Here is a 17,246-nt window from a genome sequence, read left to right as displayed (position 1 = left end):
TACTAATAATGATAACACTAATAAAATCACAACAGTAGTAATAAAAGGATTGAAATGTACAAATGATGCACAGGGCAATTGCTCACCACCCGCAGACCGACACCCAGCCAGTCCCTGAGCGGCGAATCCCTGCCCCCACTTCCCATTTCCTAAACTAGATGTGATATCCCATGGTATGGAATACACTGTTGGCCAGTTTGGGTCAGGTGCCCTGGCTGGGCATGAGAAGCTGAAAAATCCATGACTGTAGTCTAAACACTACTGAGCAACAACTGAAAACATCAGTGTTATCAACATTCTTCACATACTGAACTCAAAACATAGCACTGTACCAGCTACTAGGAAGACAGTTAACTCTATCCCAGCTGAAACCAGGACACCTGTTTTTTTTTCTTTAAAGAAGGATTCTCTATGTTTTGAATTGTCATAGACTCATAAAATACTTAGGCTGGAAGGTCATTTGCAGGCCTCTCAGCCAATCTCCTAGTCAAAGCAGGTCCAGTTAGTTCTGGTTGTTCCATTCTATGTCTTGTCAAGTTTTTATTACCTCCTATGACCGTTATAGTGAAAACACTTTATTATATCTGATTTATTATTATATCCAATTTGAATTTTTTGTGTTGCATCTTGTGTCTGTTGCCTCTTGTCCTGTCACTGTCAATTGCTCGGAAGAGTACAGCTTTGTCTTATTTATGCCCTTCCATTAAGGTGGTTAAAGACCACCTTAAGATCTCTTAAGAGACCTTAAGATCTCCTGCTAGCCTTCTCTTCTGAATCCTGAGCAAGCTTGTCTTTCTTAGCCCCTTTTTGCACATCATGGTCCCCAGCTTCTAACCGTCTTCTTGGCTGTTGCTAGACTTGCTGCAGCACATCAATGTCTTTCTTGTACTGGAGAGCCCAAAACTGCGTACATGTCTTCAGATGTCTCCCAAGTGCTGAACAGAGGAGCGGGATTACCTCTCTTTTACTCGTGTAGCCCAGGATGCTATGGCCTCTATGGCTGCAAGGGCATACTGCTGACTCATATTCAACTTTTTGTCCACAAGGGCCCTGGGTCATTTTCTGCAGAGCTTCTGTCTGTCCAGCTGGAGTGCAGCCTGTCCTGTGGCATGGGGTTATCCCATCCCAGTGGCTGAACTTTGCTTTTGCCTTTGCTGACCTTCATGACGCTCCTGTTGGCCAATTTCTCCAGCTTGTGGATTTCTTTTTGCATATCCCAGGCCAGTGACACTCCTTATTTAAAGTATCAACTGGCATCATAAAAATAAAGTATAAGTTAGGTTACTTTCTTCTTATAAAATGAATCTTGGATTTATTCAAGATTTTTTAAAATGTGTATTCAAATATATTTTGTGGTTTGCAAAGTAACATCATAGCTTCTATTTTTAGAAATAACTATTTCTGTTAAGTAAGTTTTTCAGATATTGACTTTACAAAACAGTGAAATGGGGCTTATTATTCAGAAAAAGCTGAATATCACGCAGTAAAAATGAAGCATTTTTAAGAGGATTTAAACTTGGCACTCAGTCTAGGAAAGCAGCAATGGAATAAACCATATAGCTAAACCTATGAAAAGAACTATGACAGAGGATCTGTCACAGACGTCTGTAAAATCCTGAAAAGTGTAGCAAAGGTGAAAGGGATACTGACAAGCAGTTTCTCCCATTACTTGACCTATGACTAACACTGAAATGAGGTGGCAGCAAGCTTAAAGCAAACAAAAGGGAGTACTTTTTCACACCATGCACCAAAAAAAAAAAAAAATATTCTGCCTCTCAACGCCAGCAGTGTTTTTTGTAGACAAAACCTATGAATTTAAAAAGGATTTGGCTGGTTAGTAAGAGGTACATTCTGACTGCCAGGATTTGTAGACTTACAAAAGAGGTAATCATGGATTCCCCTAACTGGGGCTATTGACTGTACTGTTTCCAGTGTACAACCTTGGCACTCAACTTTGTACTTTAGCTTTACTTTCTCCTGATAGAGCTCTCTTTTCACCCCTGCCTTTGGAATGGGCTGAACTTGCGGACTTCAGTCTCTGGACTCATATACACATGAAAGGGTGTTTGTGTGTTGCTCAAAATCCCGTGACACAACTTTGAAACTCTTATGAACATGCCATTAATCTTAAGGGTTTCGTTTGTTTTTTTTTTACCTCTTTAATGTTTTTTTAATAGTATTTTATGTTATTGTTACACAGATAATACACATTTGGCTGAAATGTTATCAGTACGTAAAGACTACATGGAAGTGACTATGTATCAAATATGAGATTTGAGGGCCTGTTATATGTTAGCATAGGGTAACAGTATGTCTGGAGCTCCAGGTTAACTACCAGAGTGTATACTGCCACCTGAGGGCATGTGTAATGCTGCATCACCTTGTTACGTCAGATCTTTTCCTCTATCGCTGAAACATGAAAATGCACACATAGGTACTGCAGCTAACTCTCTGGCACATGAGAATACCTTCTGTCCACCTCCTTTAGTTTTTGGTCTTTTAATATCACATCACTGTCAGCTGGAGAGAAAGTTTTGCTTCAACAGGCTGCAGAATGGGACTGTATTGATGTCTGAAACTTCTTCCTCTTTAATGCAGTTTCCTTAGACATTAGAGTCCTCCTTGCCTGCCTTATGAGAATCCCTTTTTTTAACATGCCACATGGAGAATCTCCAATCAAAATAAACTTTTTAGGACACACTTAGTATTAGCCTTGGATGTGCTTATCACAGCCAGGTACCTTTGGCAAAAGTAGCCATTTCATGAACCAGATTTCCCTTCACTCCTACCTGCTCCAAGGCAACTCTTCCAGGCTGCTGCACAGAATGAAGAAACTGTTCAGAGCTCTCTCTGCTCATGTGCTTAGTTGGGGGGTCACAGATGTCATGCCTAATAGATAAACTGGGGGGAGTTGCCCAGGGGGAGCGGATTGCTGCTTGGGAACTAACTGGGCATTGGTCTAAAACAGTCTCTCTTCTCTAGCCAGCAATTACTCTTGCTCAGCTACCATTCCTATTTCTTGTTTTGCTTTCATAAACTTGCAAACTTTTGGCATCCACCTTTTCCCTTTCTATAAAATATGCCTTCATGGCAGATGAGATCTGCTTGGTCAGATACTTCTTTTAAGTACAAACTGCAGATATCTGCTTTTTGAGATTCATCTTGAAAGTTTTCATGTGCCTTTGCATGTTCTCCCTATCTAAGGACATTGATTTGTTTATAGGCACCTATTTCATTCACCCATCTACCTATGGGGTTTCCATGACGTCATTTGCTGCAGCTTCAACCCAGGTTCACAAGAATAATTAGGCACTTAAATCCCATTGAAATCAACCTGATTTGGATAGCTAAACAAGTCCTTGGAGTGGGATTGTCTTCCACATCAGATCACGTCAGCCATGCTGTTATACAGGCCAACCTTCAAAACCTTCAAAAAGCTTTTTCCAAATGTTCAGTCCAAATCTCTCAAACTGCCGTTTGTGGCCAATTATACTGTTTATTGCTACCCGGAAAAGTTTGGCCCATCATCATTGTTACTGTCCATCGAATAGCTGCAGGCTGTGGTCGAGTGTTACAGAGAACAGGACATCCAACATGGTTTGGGTTTTTTTCTGCCTTAAAAATCTTATCATAGCACATGCAGAAGCAGCTTAGAAACTCTGTTCTCTCTTTCTTTTGGTAAACACAGGACACAAGTGTGGACCTCCCTTGGCTCATACCACAGCCAAGCCTTATTAACTTCTTTTTAAAAGTAACTATTATTAAGAACTTTCAAAAACATGTGGCCCGTAGTCTCTCACCTATGAAGTCTTATGGCCTCTCTTGAGCAAGGACCGCATATTCTGCTGAATCATTGCTTTCAAAGAGACGTTTGGCCTCGAGCCACTCACCTACAAACTCTTACAGCCCCTCTTGAGCAGGAACTGCATATTCTGCTGCATCATTATTTTTATAAAAAGGTGTTTGGTTAATATGTTACCCAAACTTTGGTGACACCACTGCTTGGCGTGCCAGCTCCTGCTTACTATGTAGAACATCCTGTGTGAACTCCAGGCACCTTTCTGAGCAAAGGTATAAGAGAGAAAGTTGGAGGTTTAGGTCTTTCATGTCAATAGTGCAACACGCTTCTTGCATTATAAGCACTCTGGAGAAGCTCAGCGGCCATAAAAGTTGACTCCTGACTTGAATCTAGCACAGGACAGTCAAGTGCACAGTGACTCGCTTGAAACAACCCTGACCCAGAAAAATCTCTCTGCAAACAACTGCTACCTCTGCTAATCAAAGACCCTGCTAATTGTTCTGAATCATTTAAGATAACTTAAATGCATGGAAATGCTTCTTGTCTTTAGATCCCTCGATAGCACTCTTATCAATGCTTTTATCACTGTTTAAAATGTGATCTTTGAACTCAAGCAACCTGTCTTAGTAAACATTTTGTAGAGGTAAAGATTAAAGACCATCAAGTTATAAATGAGGTACCAGTATTTTTTGCTTTCATATGTTGCTTGGAAGAAGTAAGAAGGAACAGTTCATTTCTTTTCCTGCTGACAGCCCCATGACAGTTATGTGGAGGAACCAGATATATGCCGGGCTTGTTCTTTTTCTTCCTTTCTGGAGTTTGGCAGAAGGTGGGAAGCTCTTGGTTGTGCCTCAGGATGGAAGTCACTGGCTGAGCATGCGTGTGGTTTTGGAGAAACTCTGGGAGAGGGGGCACGAAATTGTTGCGGTGATTCCTGATGCCACTTTGCTCATGAAAAGCTCACAATCTTTCACCATCAAAACATACTCTGTGCCTTACACACAGGAGTTTGTGGATAGATACTACCATTCCATTGGTGAAAAAAGTTTTGACAACTCTCCCTTTCTAGAAAAATTTACAATTTTATTCAGCAACATATCAGAAATGACCAGCATGTTCTCTTCTACTTGTCGGCATCTCTTATATGATGAAGAACTAATGAAGTACCTCCAGGAGAGCAAATTTGATGCCATTATGGTGGATCCTGTGTTGCCGTGTGGACCAATTGTTGCTGAATACCTCTCTCTCCCTTCAGTGTACTTCATGCGTGGTCTTCCATGTATCTTAGACTACAAAGCCACCCAGTGTCCCAGTCCTTTTTCTTACGTGCCAAGGACTTTCACATCCAGTTCAGATCACATGACATTTATGGAGCGTGTGAAGAACCTCCTGGTTGGGTTTTCAGAGCCTTTGTTTTGCTATCTGTTTTATTTCAAATACGAGAACTTAGCTTCTGAGTTTCTTCACAGAGAAGTAACAATACTGGAACTATTTAGCAAAGCATCAATTTGGCTGATGAGATATGACTTTGTTTTTGAGTATCCGCGCCCAATAATGCCAAATATGGTCTATATTGGAGGCATCAACTGTGAGCAGAAGAAGCCATTATCAAAGGTTTGTCATTGTTTATGTTGAGGGCATTATAACATTTATTAGTGATTATTTAAGATTTGCTTTTTTAAGTACTTCCTGTAGTAGTATTTGTGCTTGAGGCAATATGTGATTGAATACCAGGATGGCATGATTTGGGAGTGGGAATCTCAGGCTCTGATAAGTGATCACAAGACTTGCCCTGCAAGCAGCTGAAGGGTTTCTCTCTGGGAGACCTTAGGTGAAGTTGTCTAAGCTATGTAGCTGCCTAGGTATAGCGTAGCTTTTTGTAAGTGTATCACCATAATATTAGACAATCATGGCACATATGCTGTATCTAGATAAATGACAAAATAATTCTAGGTCATACAATTTAGTATCTCTAACAGTTGTGGAATACTGATTAATTGCAGGAGACTTGATTGGACAAGAAGTGGAAATGTGGAACTAACTCTGTATGTATATACCCAGCTACTTATAGTGTGCCATAGAGATTGATAATGTGGATGAATACCCCAAAACCAGGGGTATGCAATCAAAGATGGTAGAGGGAATTCTTTTGCCTCTGAATTTGTGTAAGAAGCAATGTAAGATAGCATATAAGAGGATGACTAGAAAAAATAAGCCTTCAGGATTGTACTATCTGCCCTGCCTCCCTAGCTTGTTTAAAATCTCCCTAGTAGGCTGTACAAATAGTGCAGATGCCAGTCATTTATTCTGTTTTTCAGACTGCAGTGGTGTTGCAACAGCAGAAGTTATTGCTAAGCTTACATTACATTTACTACTGTAGACTCAGGGCTTTCACTTTGGTAACTACTACGATCTAGAAACAAATCTGAAGATACACCTTATCAACCCACTGTATATCAAATCTCTGTCAATCATTGCTTCTTGTTTAGACTCTGACAGTGCAAGGTAATCCAAAGTTCAGGCTTTTGTTCCAAGTTTTGTGTCCTATCAGCTGAGCAGACTCAAGGCAGGGAGTTCATCATTAACTGGATGTTAATAAGATAGTGATTGCTGGGTCAAGTGTTACCTCCCAGTCATGACTCTTGTTCAGCCTTTCAGTGTGACACACTGCCAATTGCATGACACTTCTCCCATGAGCATTTGAATCCTCTAATGTTAATTCAAGCATTCAACTTTACCTTGCAGTGCCCAGTTACTTAAAGCCTTCACTGTGCAGATGATAAACCTGACCTTTACCCACAGTTAAAAATTACCCTAATTTCTGCCCACCAACGTACAGTCCGTTAAAAATTAAACACTTACCTTAGATCAGATTAAAGTGCAAAGTACCCCGTGATTCGGTCCTCATCCCCTGCAATAGTTTTGCAGCTGTTTAAAACTTTGCTGACAGCACAAGGAAAATGGCTTCTTCAAATCCAGGATTTAAGTCTCTTGCCTCCTGGGTTGTGTTTTTCCTGCTCCTGTGGACCTTTTCTGAAGGGGGAAAGCTTTTGGTTGTACCTATCGATGGCAGCCACTGGCTCAGCATGCACCCAGTTGTGGAACGGCTCCGACAGAGGGGACATGAAATTGTGGTGGTTGCGCCAGAGATAAATTTGCGGATAGATTCATCAGTGCATTATACCATGAAAACATACTCCGTGCCTTACACCAAGGAGTATGTGGAGGCAGAATTTAAAAAGCTGGGCTATAGCAGTTTCACACCTCAACCCTTCTTGGAAAAATTCTCAAAAATGGCAAATATTACAACCATGTTCTTTGATTCCTGCAAACGTCTTTTGTCTAACAAAGAGCTGATCAAATACCTTGAAGAAAGCAAATTTGATGCTGTATTTATGGATCCTTTTTTTCCATGTGGACAGATAGTGGCCGAACATCTCTCCCTACCTTCGGTGTACCTTGTACGGGGACTGCCGTGCAGCCTAGACTTCCACGCTACCCTTTGTCCGAATCCTCCTTCTTACATTCCTAGGTTCTTCACTCGCTACACGGACCACATGGCCTTCCTCCAGCGCGCAGGCAATCTCATAGCTAGCTTGAGCAGTTCTCTAGCTTGCAGCTTGCTTTATTCACCATATGATCATTTGATCAAAGAATTCCTCCAACAAGAGGCAACAGTGCTTGAGCTGTTCAGCCACGCGTCTATTTGGCTCATGAAATATGACTTTGTGTTTGAATACCCCAGGCCCCTAATGCCTAATATGGTCTTGATCGGAGGCATAAGCTGCACTCAGGAAAAAGCATTACCACAGGTTAGTTACCTTTTTTCCCTAGTTTAGCTGTGGCTGCACTGTTTGCTCTCACCATGAGATGGAGCTCCTGGTCGTAACAAATAACAGCAGGCGAAAAGAGCGAGGTGGAAGTGGCAGGGAAAGCACTTTGCGCCTCCACCTCCCTTGTGCCTTGAGGAGTATGTTACTTTGTGGGAGACCTTCAGATTCCCAGACAAGCATGCATACAAAGCTGGACTTCTCCAGGTTTTTTTCCCCAGTATTTTCTGGCTGCCTATTTCCAGTAATTTTGTTTTGTATACCTGTTTACAAGACTTGGTGCTAGCTAGGGTAATGCAGCAGGCCAAAGCATCCTAGTCCTCTGCTCTTGAGCAGAGCACCACTTCCGCAAGAATTACAGACAGTGGCAGACCTGAATGAAATCCCCACTACCCCATGAAGCCGCAAGAGATCTTCTGCTTTTGTGTAAACTACTCTGTCCCAGATCTGGTCTGCAACTGTATTTTGCTTGAACTATGCCAAACTTCCTAAATATGCAATATCTGCCACTTTCCACTAAGAAATCTTCCTAATTCTTAGTGCTTTCTGTTATTTTTCAGTGAGTGTCCACTGCAGGTTTTTCATAAAGGTTGTGTGTAGCACCCACTGATACAAGCAGCTGCTGGTTAAAAAGTCTTAAGTAAAATAACCCACCTATTCCCAAAGCAGGGCTGCAAAAAGTTTCATAACGGTAGTGGCATTTCTGAGCAGAAAGTCAGAGCTTGGCACACAAAAACATTTAAAGAACAGATTAAAACTGATGTGACTAGTCCCACAGAAAATAAATAGGGCTAAATACACCCTGAAATAGCTGTATCTGTCCCACTGCATCAGGAACTGCCAAAGAATTTTGTACCAAAAGCACATTTGCAGTTTGGGGAGGATTTTGCAGTTCCCAGATGTCTGTGAGTTTATACAGAACTGAGCTCTGAGTTCCCAACCAGACATCTATGGAGAGCATGTCTTCAGAGAAATCTGGTAAGACAGAACCAAGCCCCAAAATGAGAGTTACACTTCACCTTGTTTGCCCCCAGGAGAGTGCCAGGTCTGCTGTCCAGGGTGCAGCTATCAGCAAACCTTCGATGGCTCCTTCTATTTGGGATCCAGTCCAAGCGAAAGGCCACACCACTCTGGTCAGCCACAAAAATACATAATAGAGTGTAAACTAAGAGCGTCAATCTCAGTTACCCCCTCAGAATCTAGAGATATTTCAATTGCCAGACTTATGGGAATATTAGTTTATTTTACTCCACTCATTTAACTCTGATGCCCACAGCAATTCCCTCCAGTTTTGTCTTTCCTTCCCTGGCTTTACCAAATATTTTCTGTGGCACAGGATTTTTGCTCTAGCCTTCAGCTGGTTTTATGCTTCATCGGAATCCTTTTGTTCTTGGATTCCAGTGACAGATCTCCTAGTCCTTCTTTTACTTAAATTAAACAAACAGAACAGGTAAAAAAAAAAACTGGCAGTGGTTCAATATTATCATACTCAAAGCAGATCCAATAAATCCAAATATTAGAAATTAGAGCTATCTGCTGTCAGAACACTTTTCAAAACCTTAATTCTCTCTTGCAGCTGCATGGTTTGAAAAGAAGAGCATCAACTCTAAAGCCAGAGCATCTGACTTGCAATAAATGTGAAAATAAACCACAATGTATTCACCTGGGGGCTGGTTGCCAGGAAAAGTATGATGATGAATTGATCTCCTTAATTGGTACAGCATCTTTTTACTGCACAGAAACCAATGTCTTTGAGCAGGCAGGCTTTGCTATATGGCTGTTTTAAAGTAAATTTTTTCTCATGTTCATACCGAATCTCAGTTTGGGCTTCAATTCTGCAAACACTCATGCACCTCCATAACTTCATTCATCCACCTGTGCCCATTTTTTTCCCCTGGGACTCATTTTCATACAGATAACTAATTTTCCTGATCATAATTTTGTTATGTTGACTGTTCATTTTATTGCCTTTACAAATAGTTTTGTGGGAATGTGACAAAATTACAGTGTATGACGTGGAAGGGACTTTGACTAAGGATGTGCTTTGTATTGGCAGGAATTTGAAGCTATTGTGAATGCCTCTGGAGAACATGGCATTGTTGTTTTCTCACTGGGCTCCATGGTCTCCGAGATTCCTATGAAGAAAGCCACAGAAATTGCAGATGCCTTGGCATCAGTCCCTCAAACGGTATGGTTTCCCTCTTCCCCTTCCAGCACAGAAATTCAACACTGTTTTCAAATACAGTACATGATTACCTTCTGTCCTGGTTTCAGCTGGGATAGAGTTAACTGTCTTCCTAGTAGCTGGTACAGTGCTATGTTTTGAGTTCAGTATGTGAAGAATGTTGATAACACTGATGTTTTCAGTTGTTGCTCAGTAGTGTTTAGTCTAAAGTCAAGGATTTTTCAGCTTCTCATGCCCAGCCAGGGCACCTGACCCAAAGTGGCCAATGGGGTATTCCATACCATGTGACGTCCCATCTAGTTTAGGAACTGGGAAGTGGGGGGCAGGGATTTGCCGCTTGGGGACTGGCTGGGTGTCAGTCGGCGGGTGGTGAGCAATTGCCCTGCGCATCATTTGTACATTTCAATCCTTTTATTACTACTGTTGTCATTTTATTAGTGTTATCATTATCATTATTAGTTTCTTCTTTTCTGTTCTATTAAACCGTTCTTATCTCAACCCACGAGTTTTACTTCTTTTCCTGATTTTCTCCTCCATCCCACTGGATGGGGGGGAGTGAGTGAGCGGCTGTGTCGTGCTTAGTTGCTGGCTGGGGTTAAACCACCACATCTTCAGCTTCCAGTATGCTTGGTCCTCCCTTCTTTCTCCTGCTCCCTGATGCCAGAAGAAACTATCACCCCAGCTGCTCTGCATGATGGAACAGGTTGTGTGCACCACAGATATTTTTAGCTGTGCTCTTCAAACCCACTGAGGAGCAGCAAGAGGCCAGTTGCTGAGAACTGACATTGTGTTTACTTCTCTTGAAAGGTTTTGTGGCGATACACGGGAGAGGTGCCTCCCAATTTGCCGAAGAACGTAAAGCTTGTCAAATGGCTGCCACAGAATGATCTTCTAGGTAGGTCTGAGATACCTTGAGTAATACCGGTGTTTCTTTCAATCTGATAATGCTGTTGTAAGGCCCCATTAGCATCATTTGTGCTTACTTCTGGTATCACTGTGGGTCACAGGACTTCCTTACAGCCTTTGCTGTTTGAACCAGAGCTCGTCTTTTAGAAACTTATCTGATTGCAACTTCAAAATTGCCAAATTATGAAACAACACTGTTTGGAAAGGTGTTCCAATGCTGGACTAGCCTTACTGTCAAAAACGGGGGGCCTGTATCTCTAACTAGCCAGTCTCAACACCCAGCCATGTTTTTTTGTCATGTTTTTGTCTACTGGACTGAAAACAAAATTTAAGGTGCCTGAGTGAGCATTTCCAGACAGGTCGTCGGGCTTTTCAAGTGGTAAAATTGTACATGCTATTGCTAGGAGTGCATTTGTTGGTTAGACAACAGGCCTTGGCTGTGGGAGATCTGCAAAACCGGCAAATGGAAGACATGGTAAAAAAGGAAGCAATGGTAACATCATTTTTAACCTCACTTGGCTCTGATTTAATCCTAAAATCTGAGAAGCTTTGAAGGATTATCCAAGGCTTTCCAGAGATTAGTCAAACGAAGACAGAGCTCTACAACCCAAGGTTCATTCAATCCCTTGTAATGTCATGTTCTCTGCAGCCCTAAGTCTGTCCAAAAGTAGTGATGTGTATGAAAACCCAAAGTTCTTGGTTTATAGCTACCAGTGCCATTTTTGTGCAAGTTTTTCCCCAGGGATGCGTTACTATGACTTAACAAATCAAATAGCTAAGCAAGCGTTTCTTTCCTCCACAGCTCACCCTAAGACTCGTGCCTTTATTACCCATGGAGGCTCACATGGTGTTTATGAGGGCATATGCAATGCGGTGCCGATGGTACTGATGCCTTTATTTGGAGACCAGATGGACAATGCCAAGCGAGTAGAGTCACGAGGAGCAGGACTGACACTGAATATACTTGAAATGACTTCAAAGGACATATCCACTGCCCTGAAAGCAGTTATAAATGATAAAAAGTCAGTAACAGAAATACAGCCTTTCTTCTTCTACTGTTGTGTAACACCAGCACACTAGCTTCCAGCTTAACAGAATGTTAATCTGTTCTTATATGCCTTCTTATATCAAAGTTACATCATTGAGAACTGATGTTTGCCCTGGGTTAACCTCATCCTGTCCCTGTAACAGCACCATCCTTCTCACTGGCTGGGAATATAATCATTAGGTGACAAGAACTGGCTGATATGAGAGGATGCAGGTATCAGAGAAGATGGGGTATAAATGCAACAGAATAAATCAAATTGACAAAAGATGTGTCACCCGCTTAAAGCCAAATTTACCAGGCAGTGATGTAGAGGGCTTTGACACAATGTGGCAGAAAAGGCGATCAGTGAAGGGAGATGTGGCAAACTGCTTTTTTCCCCAAGTCAGTGGTGACATGAGTCAGTGGAGAGCTTGAAAAGGTTGAAAGGTTCAGCTGCCTGGTGGATTTTTTTTGCACGAGGCTTGCCCAGAGATGCTGTCTGTACAGCAGCAGGAGGAAGGAGGCAAGTGGCAGCGCCTCGGTATAGTCCAGAGGCTGTACTGTGTCAGGAAGCATTGCCTTCTGGCTGGCAGGGTTTACTAAACATCTAAACATAGCTATTATCACTCATTTATTTTACAGACTAGTTCTGTCAGTCATTTTTCCCCCCTGCCTAGTGCTCCTAGGGAGCTGTATGAGCACAGTCAGCTGCTGCCTGGCTCAGCAAGGCTGGACAATTCCAGCACAGAGCAGGAGGAAAATGCAAGGGTACACTGAGGCAGTACAGTGAACCACACTAGATATCACACTATTGCAGTCAGCATGCCTAAGGTGTTTTAAGGCATCACAGCAAAGGGGAGCTTTAAGACATACCCTCCTCTTTCTTGCTTTCATTCTCTGTTGTCATTAGGGCTTCTTAGTCCTTGGCATCCTCTTCCCCATCATGTTTCTGAGAAATGGCACCTTATTGCCATTGTTTCCTAACGTTCTTATAGCAATAATAATAACAACAGGAATAATAACAACAGTAATAATAATAATAATAATAATAATAATAATGCATCTTGATCTTGAACAGCTGGATGGCTTTTCTACACCCAGTCTCACTTTCAGCCAGATACCTTCACCCCAGAGATTTTGCCGACAGCTCAAACTAAGCTTTTTCTTTTTCTTCTTTTCTAATACCTTTCCCTCTTTTTTTTTGGTCATTGAAAACAGCACTTTTCTGGTCCTATAACTCTGCCATTATCCTTCTCATGGGGTAGTGGTGGTGGGGAAACACACCAGAGAAGCCCCCAGTGGGCCGTCAGACAACTGACACTGCATCCCTTTTTTCTGGGGACTCAGTCTCAGAAGCACAAGTCATTGAAAACACCCAACATCTTTTCTTGACAGGTACAAAGAGAACATCAAGCGTCTCTCAGACCTTCACCTCGACAGACCCATCCACCCTCTGGACCTGGCTGTGCACTGGGTGGAGTTTGTAATGAGACACAAAGGGGCCCCACACCTGCGACCTGCTGCTCACGACCTGAACTGGATCCAGTACCACTCCCTGGATGTCATCGCCTTCCTTCTCGCCGTGGTGCTCCTCTCCCTCTTCATTTCTCTTAAGTGCTGTCTGTTCTGCTGCCGCAGGTGCTGCTGTAAGAAGGGAAGAACAAGAAAGCCAATCAAATCAAAGTCCCACTAGCAGATGAAACCAGTGGTAGGAGATAAGGCCTCTGGTCCAGACCAGAAGGATTAGAGAACATCTCAAATTTCACTAAAATAATTGCTGACTTTCGTCAAGAAATAATAGTGTTCCTTTAAACTAGCACCATGGGTGGGATTGTTTCACTGATGTAATTTTTGCCTTTAACTAAGAATCGGTTGTTGAAAATAATTTGTATAGGATTGTGTCAGTCACTTGGGAAGCTATTAGTGTGAAGTCCAAAGCTCCTGGCTTCCATGTCTTGGTGTGCAGAGGACTCACATTGACCTTTTTTTTTTACCTCTATATGCAGTGGAGATATATAGGGATTTCATAAGACTTTGCTTCAGGGGCTTTAGCAGAACCATTTGCTCTAGTGTAAGACTGAGGTTTACCAGGCACTTTGAAATCTTTGTATAGCTGTTGTTATAGAAGAGGCAAATGTTATACACTGACAATACATGTCACATAAGCCAAGCTAGACGCACATCTTAAATGGGTTTTGTGTGTGTTTACAATACCCCGAACAAAATTAAGGTTTCAGCAGGGAAGTGGTAAAGCCACTGATGTTTCACCCAAGTTCCCCATCAGGCAGAGTGCTGTATCTGGAGCTTACCTGTTAGGTGATGAGACCTTTGTAAGCAATGTTTATAAAACCCAACTGATTTACTCTTTTTGAGCAATGTTCAGATAAAGACCCAAACCCCATCCCTATAAATAAATCCCCAATACTAACAATAACGGCTCTTGTGTTTTCTGACTTGAGACATACGGGGCTGGATGCTTGTTCAATCATGGGGAGAGAGCTGGAGAAGGGGAAGATTCAATACCTCACAGTGTGAAAGCCACCTCAATGCACAAAAGCCATTTCTCAGCATCACTGTCTCACTGCTTGGTGACTTGGTCCTTGCTGAGAGCTTACATCCTGAGGCTGCCACAGTCCCCACTACTATATGCAGAAAAAGTCAGAAAAGTACTTAAACCTAAATTAATATTCAGGGCTCAAAACAGGCTGGGGCATCCTGGTACCTCATGGCAGCACAGGCGTCCTGCTAAGTACCTGGTGCTGTTATTTTCTATTGCTGTTTGAAAAAGCAGGTACTTCGGCGAAAGCTGTTAAGTTCAAGAAGACAGTCCCTTTCCTCCTCAGCCTGTCCCCATTGCAGTGCCTGATTCCCGTGAGCATCCACACCACCGGCAACCTGCACAGGACCGATGCCAACTGTTGCTTTTCATCCTCTGCCTTTCCTTCCACTCCTCTTACCCCCAGTAAACAGAAGGAAACTCTTCTTTGGGACATGCAGAGACTCCCCACGGTGCATGAGAGCTGACCTCCTTTTAAAATGCAGCTTTCGTGGCTCCTCGTGTTCCTGAAGTGACAGCTCTGGCTGTCCCCACGGTCCCAGCTGGAGTCAGGTGACAGTAGCGCATCTGTGCCTCTGGAAATGAGACCCAGTGGGAACTTGCAATGCCCATCACACCACCAGCTGTGGTGGTTTCAGTCATCTCTGAGCATGGGGCTGGCTTCCAGCAGCTGCCTGATGCAAAAAGCACTTTAAAATGTCCTTATGGAGAAGTTCTCCAAGTACCCTGCTGCAAACAGGCTCTGGATTGATCCAGTGACTTTCTCTGCATGGACAAAAGAAAAAGCCCTTGATTTCAGATCAGATGAACAGAATTTAAAAAAATTTCCCAATTGCAGCTGTTTGGGTTTTTTGTTTTTTACTAACTCAAACCCTCTTGTGTAGGTGAAGAAAAGGAGCTACAAGAAAGGGAGAATCAAAAGCCCCATCCCATGACTTTCATTTAATTTTGGAAATATCTTAAACACAACCAAGGCAAAACAACAGCAGAAACCAGGTATCCTCCTCCTCTCATTTTCCCTTCGCTCTCCTTAGCCTAGTTTGTCCTGCTTTTTATTTTCCCTTGGCACACTTAGGGGACGTGCGAGCCCAGGCCTGGACAACTGTCACATCGTGCCCAGCAGAGGACACTACGATATCGTTAATAGGAGAGAGCAAGGAAAAGGCCATCCTTCCCCCCAAGCCAGGCCAGGTAGGTCAGTAGAAGTCAATAGAGACTTGTTTATCCGCCTGTGCTCCGGGAATATGGACCCTGCTGCACAGAGATGATTTTCAGGGTGAATTAGGAGCCAAAGTGCATGGGACAAGCAGCTTCAGTGCAGAGGAGGGAGCCAGAGGGGCTGCAGCATCACTGCAACACAGCCTTCCCAGCCCTTCTCAAGGGAAGAGTTACGCTGGGGATGCTGTCCCCTCTTACCACCCCTTAACTGGGTGCCATATAGAGCTGTGCTGCCCCTTAAGCAGGGCAGAGACCCCCAAGCCCCTGCTTCCTTTACTGGGAGAAGGAGAAACCATTGGCCATGATGTATTTCTAAGCAACAGAGCTGAGATGGGGTCACTTCTCCAAAGGGGAAACCAAGGCAGGGCCAGCCATTGCTCCTCTCCCTGAGCTGCACAGGCTCCACATCGCTGCAGGGCTCCAGGAACTGCAGCCGGAGCTTTTCCAGCAAACCCTCCAAATCTCTGCGAGACAGCAGCCAAAATCCCTTTGCTGCCCTTGGAGAAATGACAGGCACAAACACCTCCCACCTCCAGCAGCCTCTCGGCATCGCCTAGCACTCATGTAGCACCCCTGCAGAGCTGTGAAAGGAGAGGAGAGCTGTTGCTTTCCACTCCCACCCGAGCACTTTTTTAGTGTTTATTTTATTTTTGCCTGGATTTTAACATCCAGGCTTGCAACAGTAAGGCTGGGAAAAAAAGCAGCGTGAGACAGTGCTGCTCCTGATTCTTCTGGTGACCCTCAGACCCCCCTGGCTGCAAAACATGGGTGAAAGCCTCTTTGGGTTTGGGATGGGGGGTGTCCTCGGGGACACAGCAGCCCTGGCTCCGGTAGGAAGATGCAGCTGGCATCCCTTGCTGCTTCCCACCAGCTGGACCACGGGAAATGACAGGAATTGCTGACATTTTTCTGCAGCCACAGGGTTTCTGCAGCCTCACCCCAGCCCTCCAGTCCCCAAGGTTTTTCCACTGCCACAGGAGCTCTGGGCAGCTCTCGGGCTCCTCTACCCCCCCCAGTGCATGGGCCCAAGAAGAACCCTGTCCCATAGGGACATAATACTTGAAGGGGGAACTCACCCCCTTGCAAGACACACTGAGAAGTTAAATACGCTTGTTATTCAAGGGCACAGCAAGAAAGAGCAGTGACCTGCAAACGAGCACTCCCTCCTCCCCTGCGCAGGGCTCCCAGGGCCAGACACCCACAGATGTGTCCAGACACCACATCCCGGTGCTGCCTTGCCCTGCGCACTCACACTTGGATGCTCACGCTCAGACCTACAATTACTTAACTTGATTTTTTTAAAGATCTTCTGGGTGGCTTTGTAAAAAGTAAATACTTACTGCTGCCAGCAGCCAGCCATGACTCCAGTTTAGGAGGTTTCGCAGGAGCTCCCAAATCCCCTTTCAGCCTTGTTTCCCACCATGGGAAAGCACTGAAAGCTTGAGACTTGAGCAAGTGCGGTATGTGCACCCACTTCCCTTAGGAGTGTGGACAAGGGATGCCGACCTGCCAGGAGCAGCACCAGCCTCATTTAAAAAAAAACAAAAACCAAACAACTCAAACCACATGCATCCACAAACAAGGCTGCTTTGGGGTTGCAGGCATAATGACTATGATGGTCCAGGGCCCTGCCCTCCTCCCTGAAAGCCTGGGGAGCAGCGCAGCACCACACAGCCCCCCACAGATCCCACAGGAAACGGTTGAGGTTGCCCCACAACATGTCT

General features: G+C 43.8%; 1 protein-coding gene across 2 annotated transcripts; it reads left to right on the top strand.

The window, feature by feature from the left end:
* The first annotated feature begins 4,555 nt into the window (after positions 1–4,555).
* Positions 4,556–13,756, top strand: LOC104838264 (UDP-glucuronosyltransferase 1-1-like). Of its 2 annotated transcripts, none has more exons than XM_010577904.1 (5): positions 4,556–5,413; positions 9,686–9,817; positions 10,622–10,709; positions 11,523–11,742; positions 13,143–13,756. In XM_010577904.1, the coding sequence occupies exons 1-5, from the start codon at positions 4,556–4,558 to the stop codon at positions 13,438–13,440; spliced, it is 1,596 nt and encodes a 531-aa protein (XP_010576206.1). In that variant the 3' UTR covers positions 13,441–13,756. The 2 variants fall into 2 exon arrangements, with proteins under 2 accessions (XP_010576206.1, XP_010576205.1); XM_010577903.1 differs by lacking the exon at positions 4,556–5,413 and adding an exon at positions 6,740–7,611.
* Positions 13,757–17,246: the final 3,490 nt, after the last annotated feature.

Source organism: Haliaeetus leucocephalus, unplaced genomic scaffold (assembly GCF_000737465.1).
Source record: "Haliaeetus leucocephalus isolate CR32 unplaced genomic scaffold, Haliaeetus_leucocephalus-4.0 Scaffold587, whole genome shotgun sequence".
NCBI classification, from domain to species: domain Eukaryota; kingdom Metazoa; phylum Chordata; class Aves; order Accipitriformes; family Accipitridae; genus Haliaeetus; species Haliaeetus leucocephalus.
Note: the sequence above shows the minus strand (reverse complement) of the source record. Positions and strands in the feature narration are given on the sequence as shown.

What these genes read in the sequence shown, in the direction of transcription:
- LOC104838264 (XM_010577904.1), top strand. Translation starts at nt 4,556, where the DNA reads ATGACAGTTATGTGGAGGAACCAGATATATGCCGGGCTTGTTCTTTTT. An exon ending in GCCACAGAATGATCTTCTAG is followed by an intron (nt 10,710 to 11,522) that starts GTAGGTCTGAGA and finishes TTTCCTCCACAG; the next exon opens with CTCACCCTAAGACTCGTGCC. An exon ending in GCAGTTATAAATGATAAAAA is followed by an intron (nt 11,743 to 13,142) that starts GTCAGTAACAGA and finishes TTTTCTTGACAG; the next exon opens with GTACAAAGAGAACATCAAGC.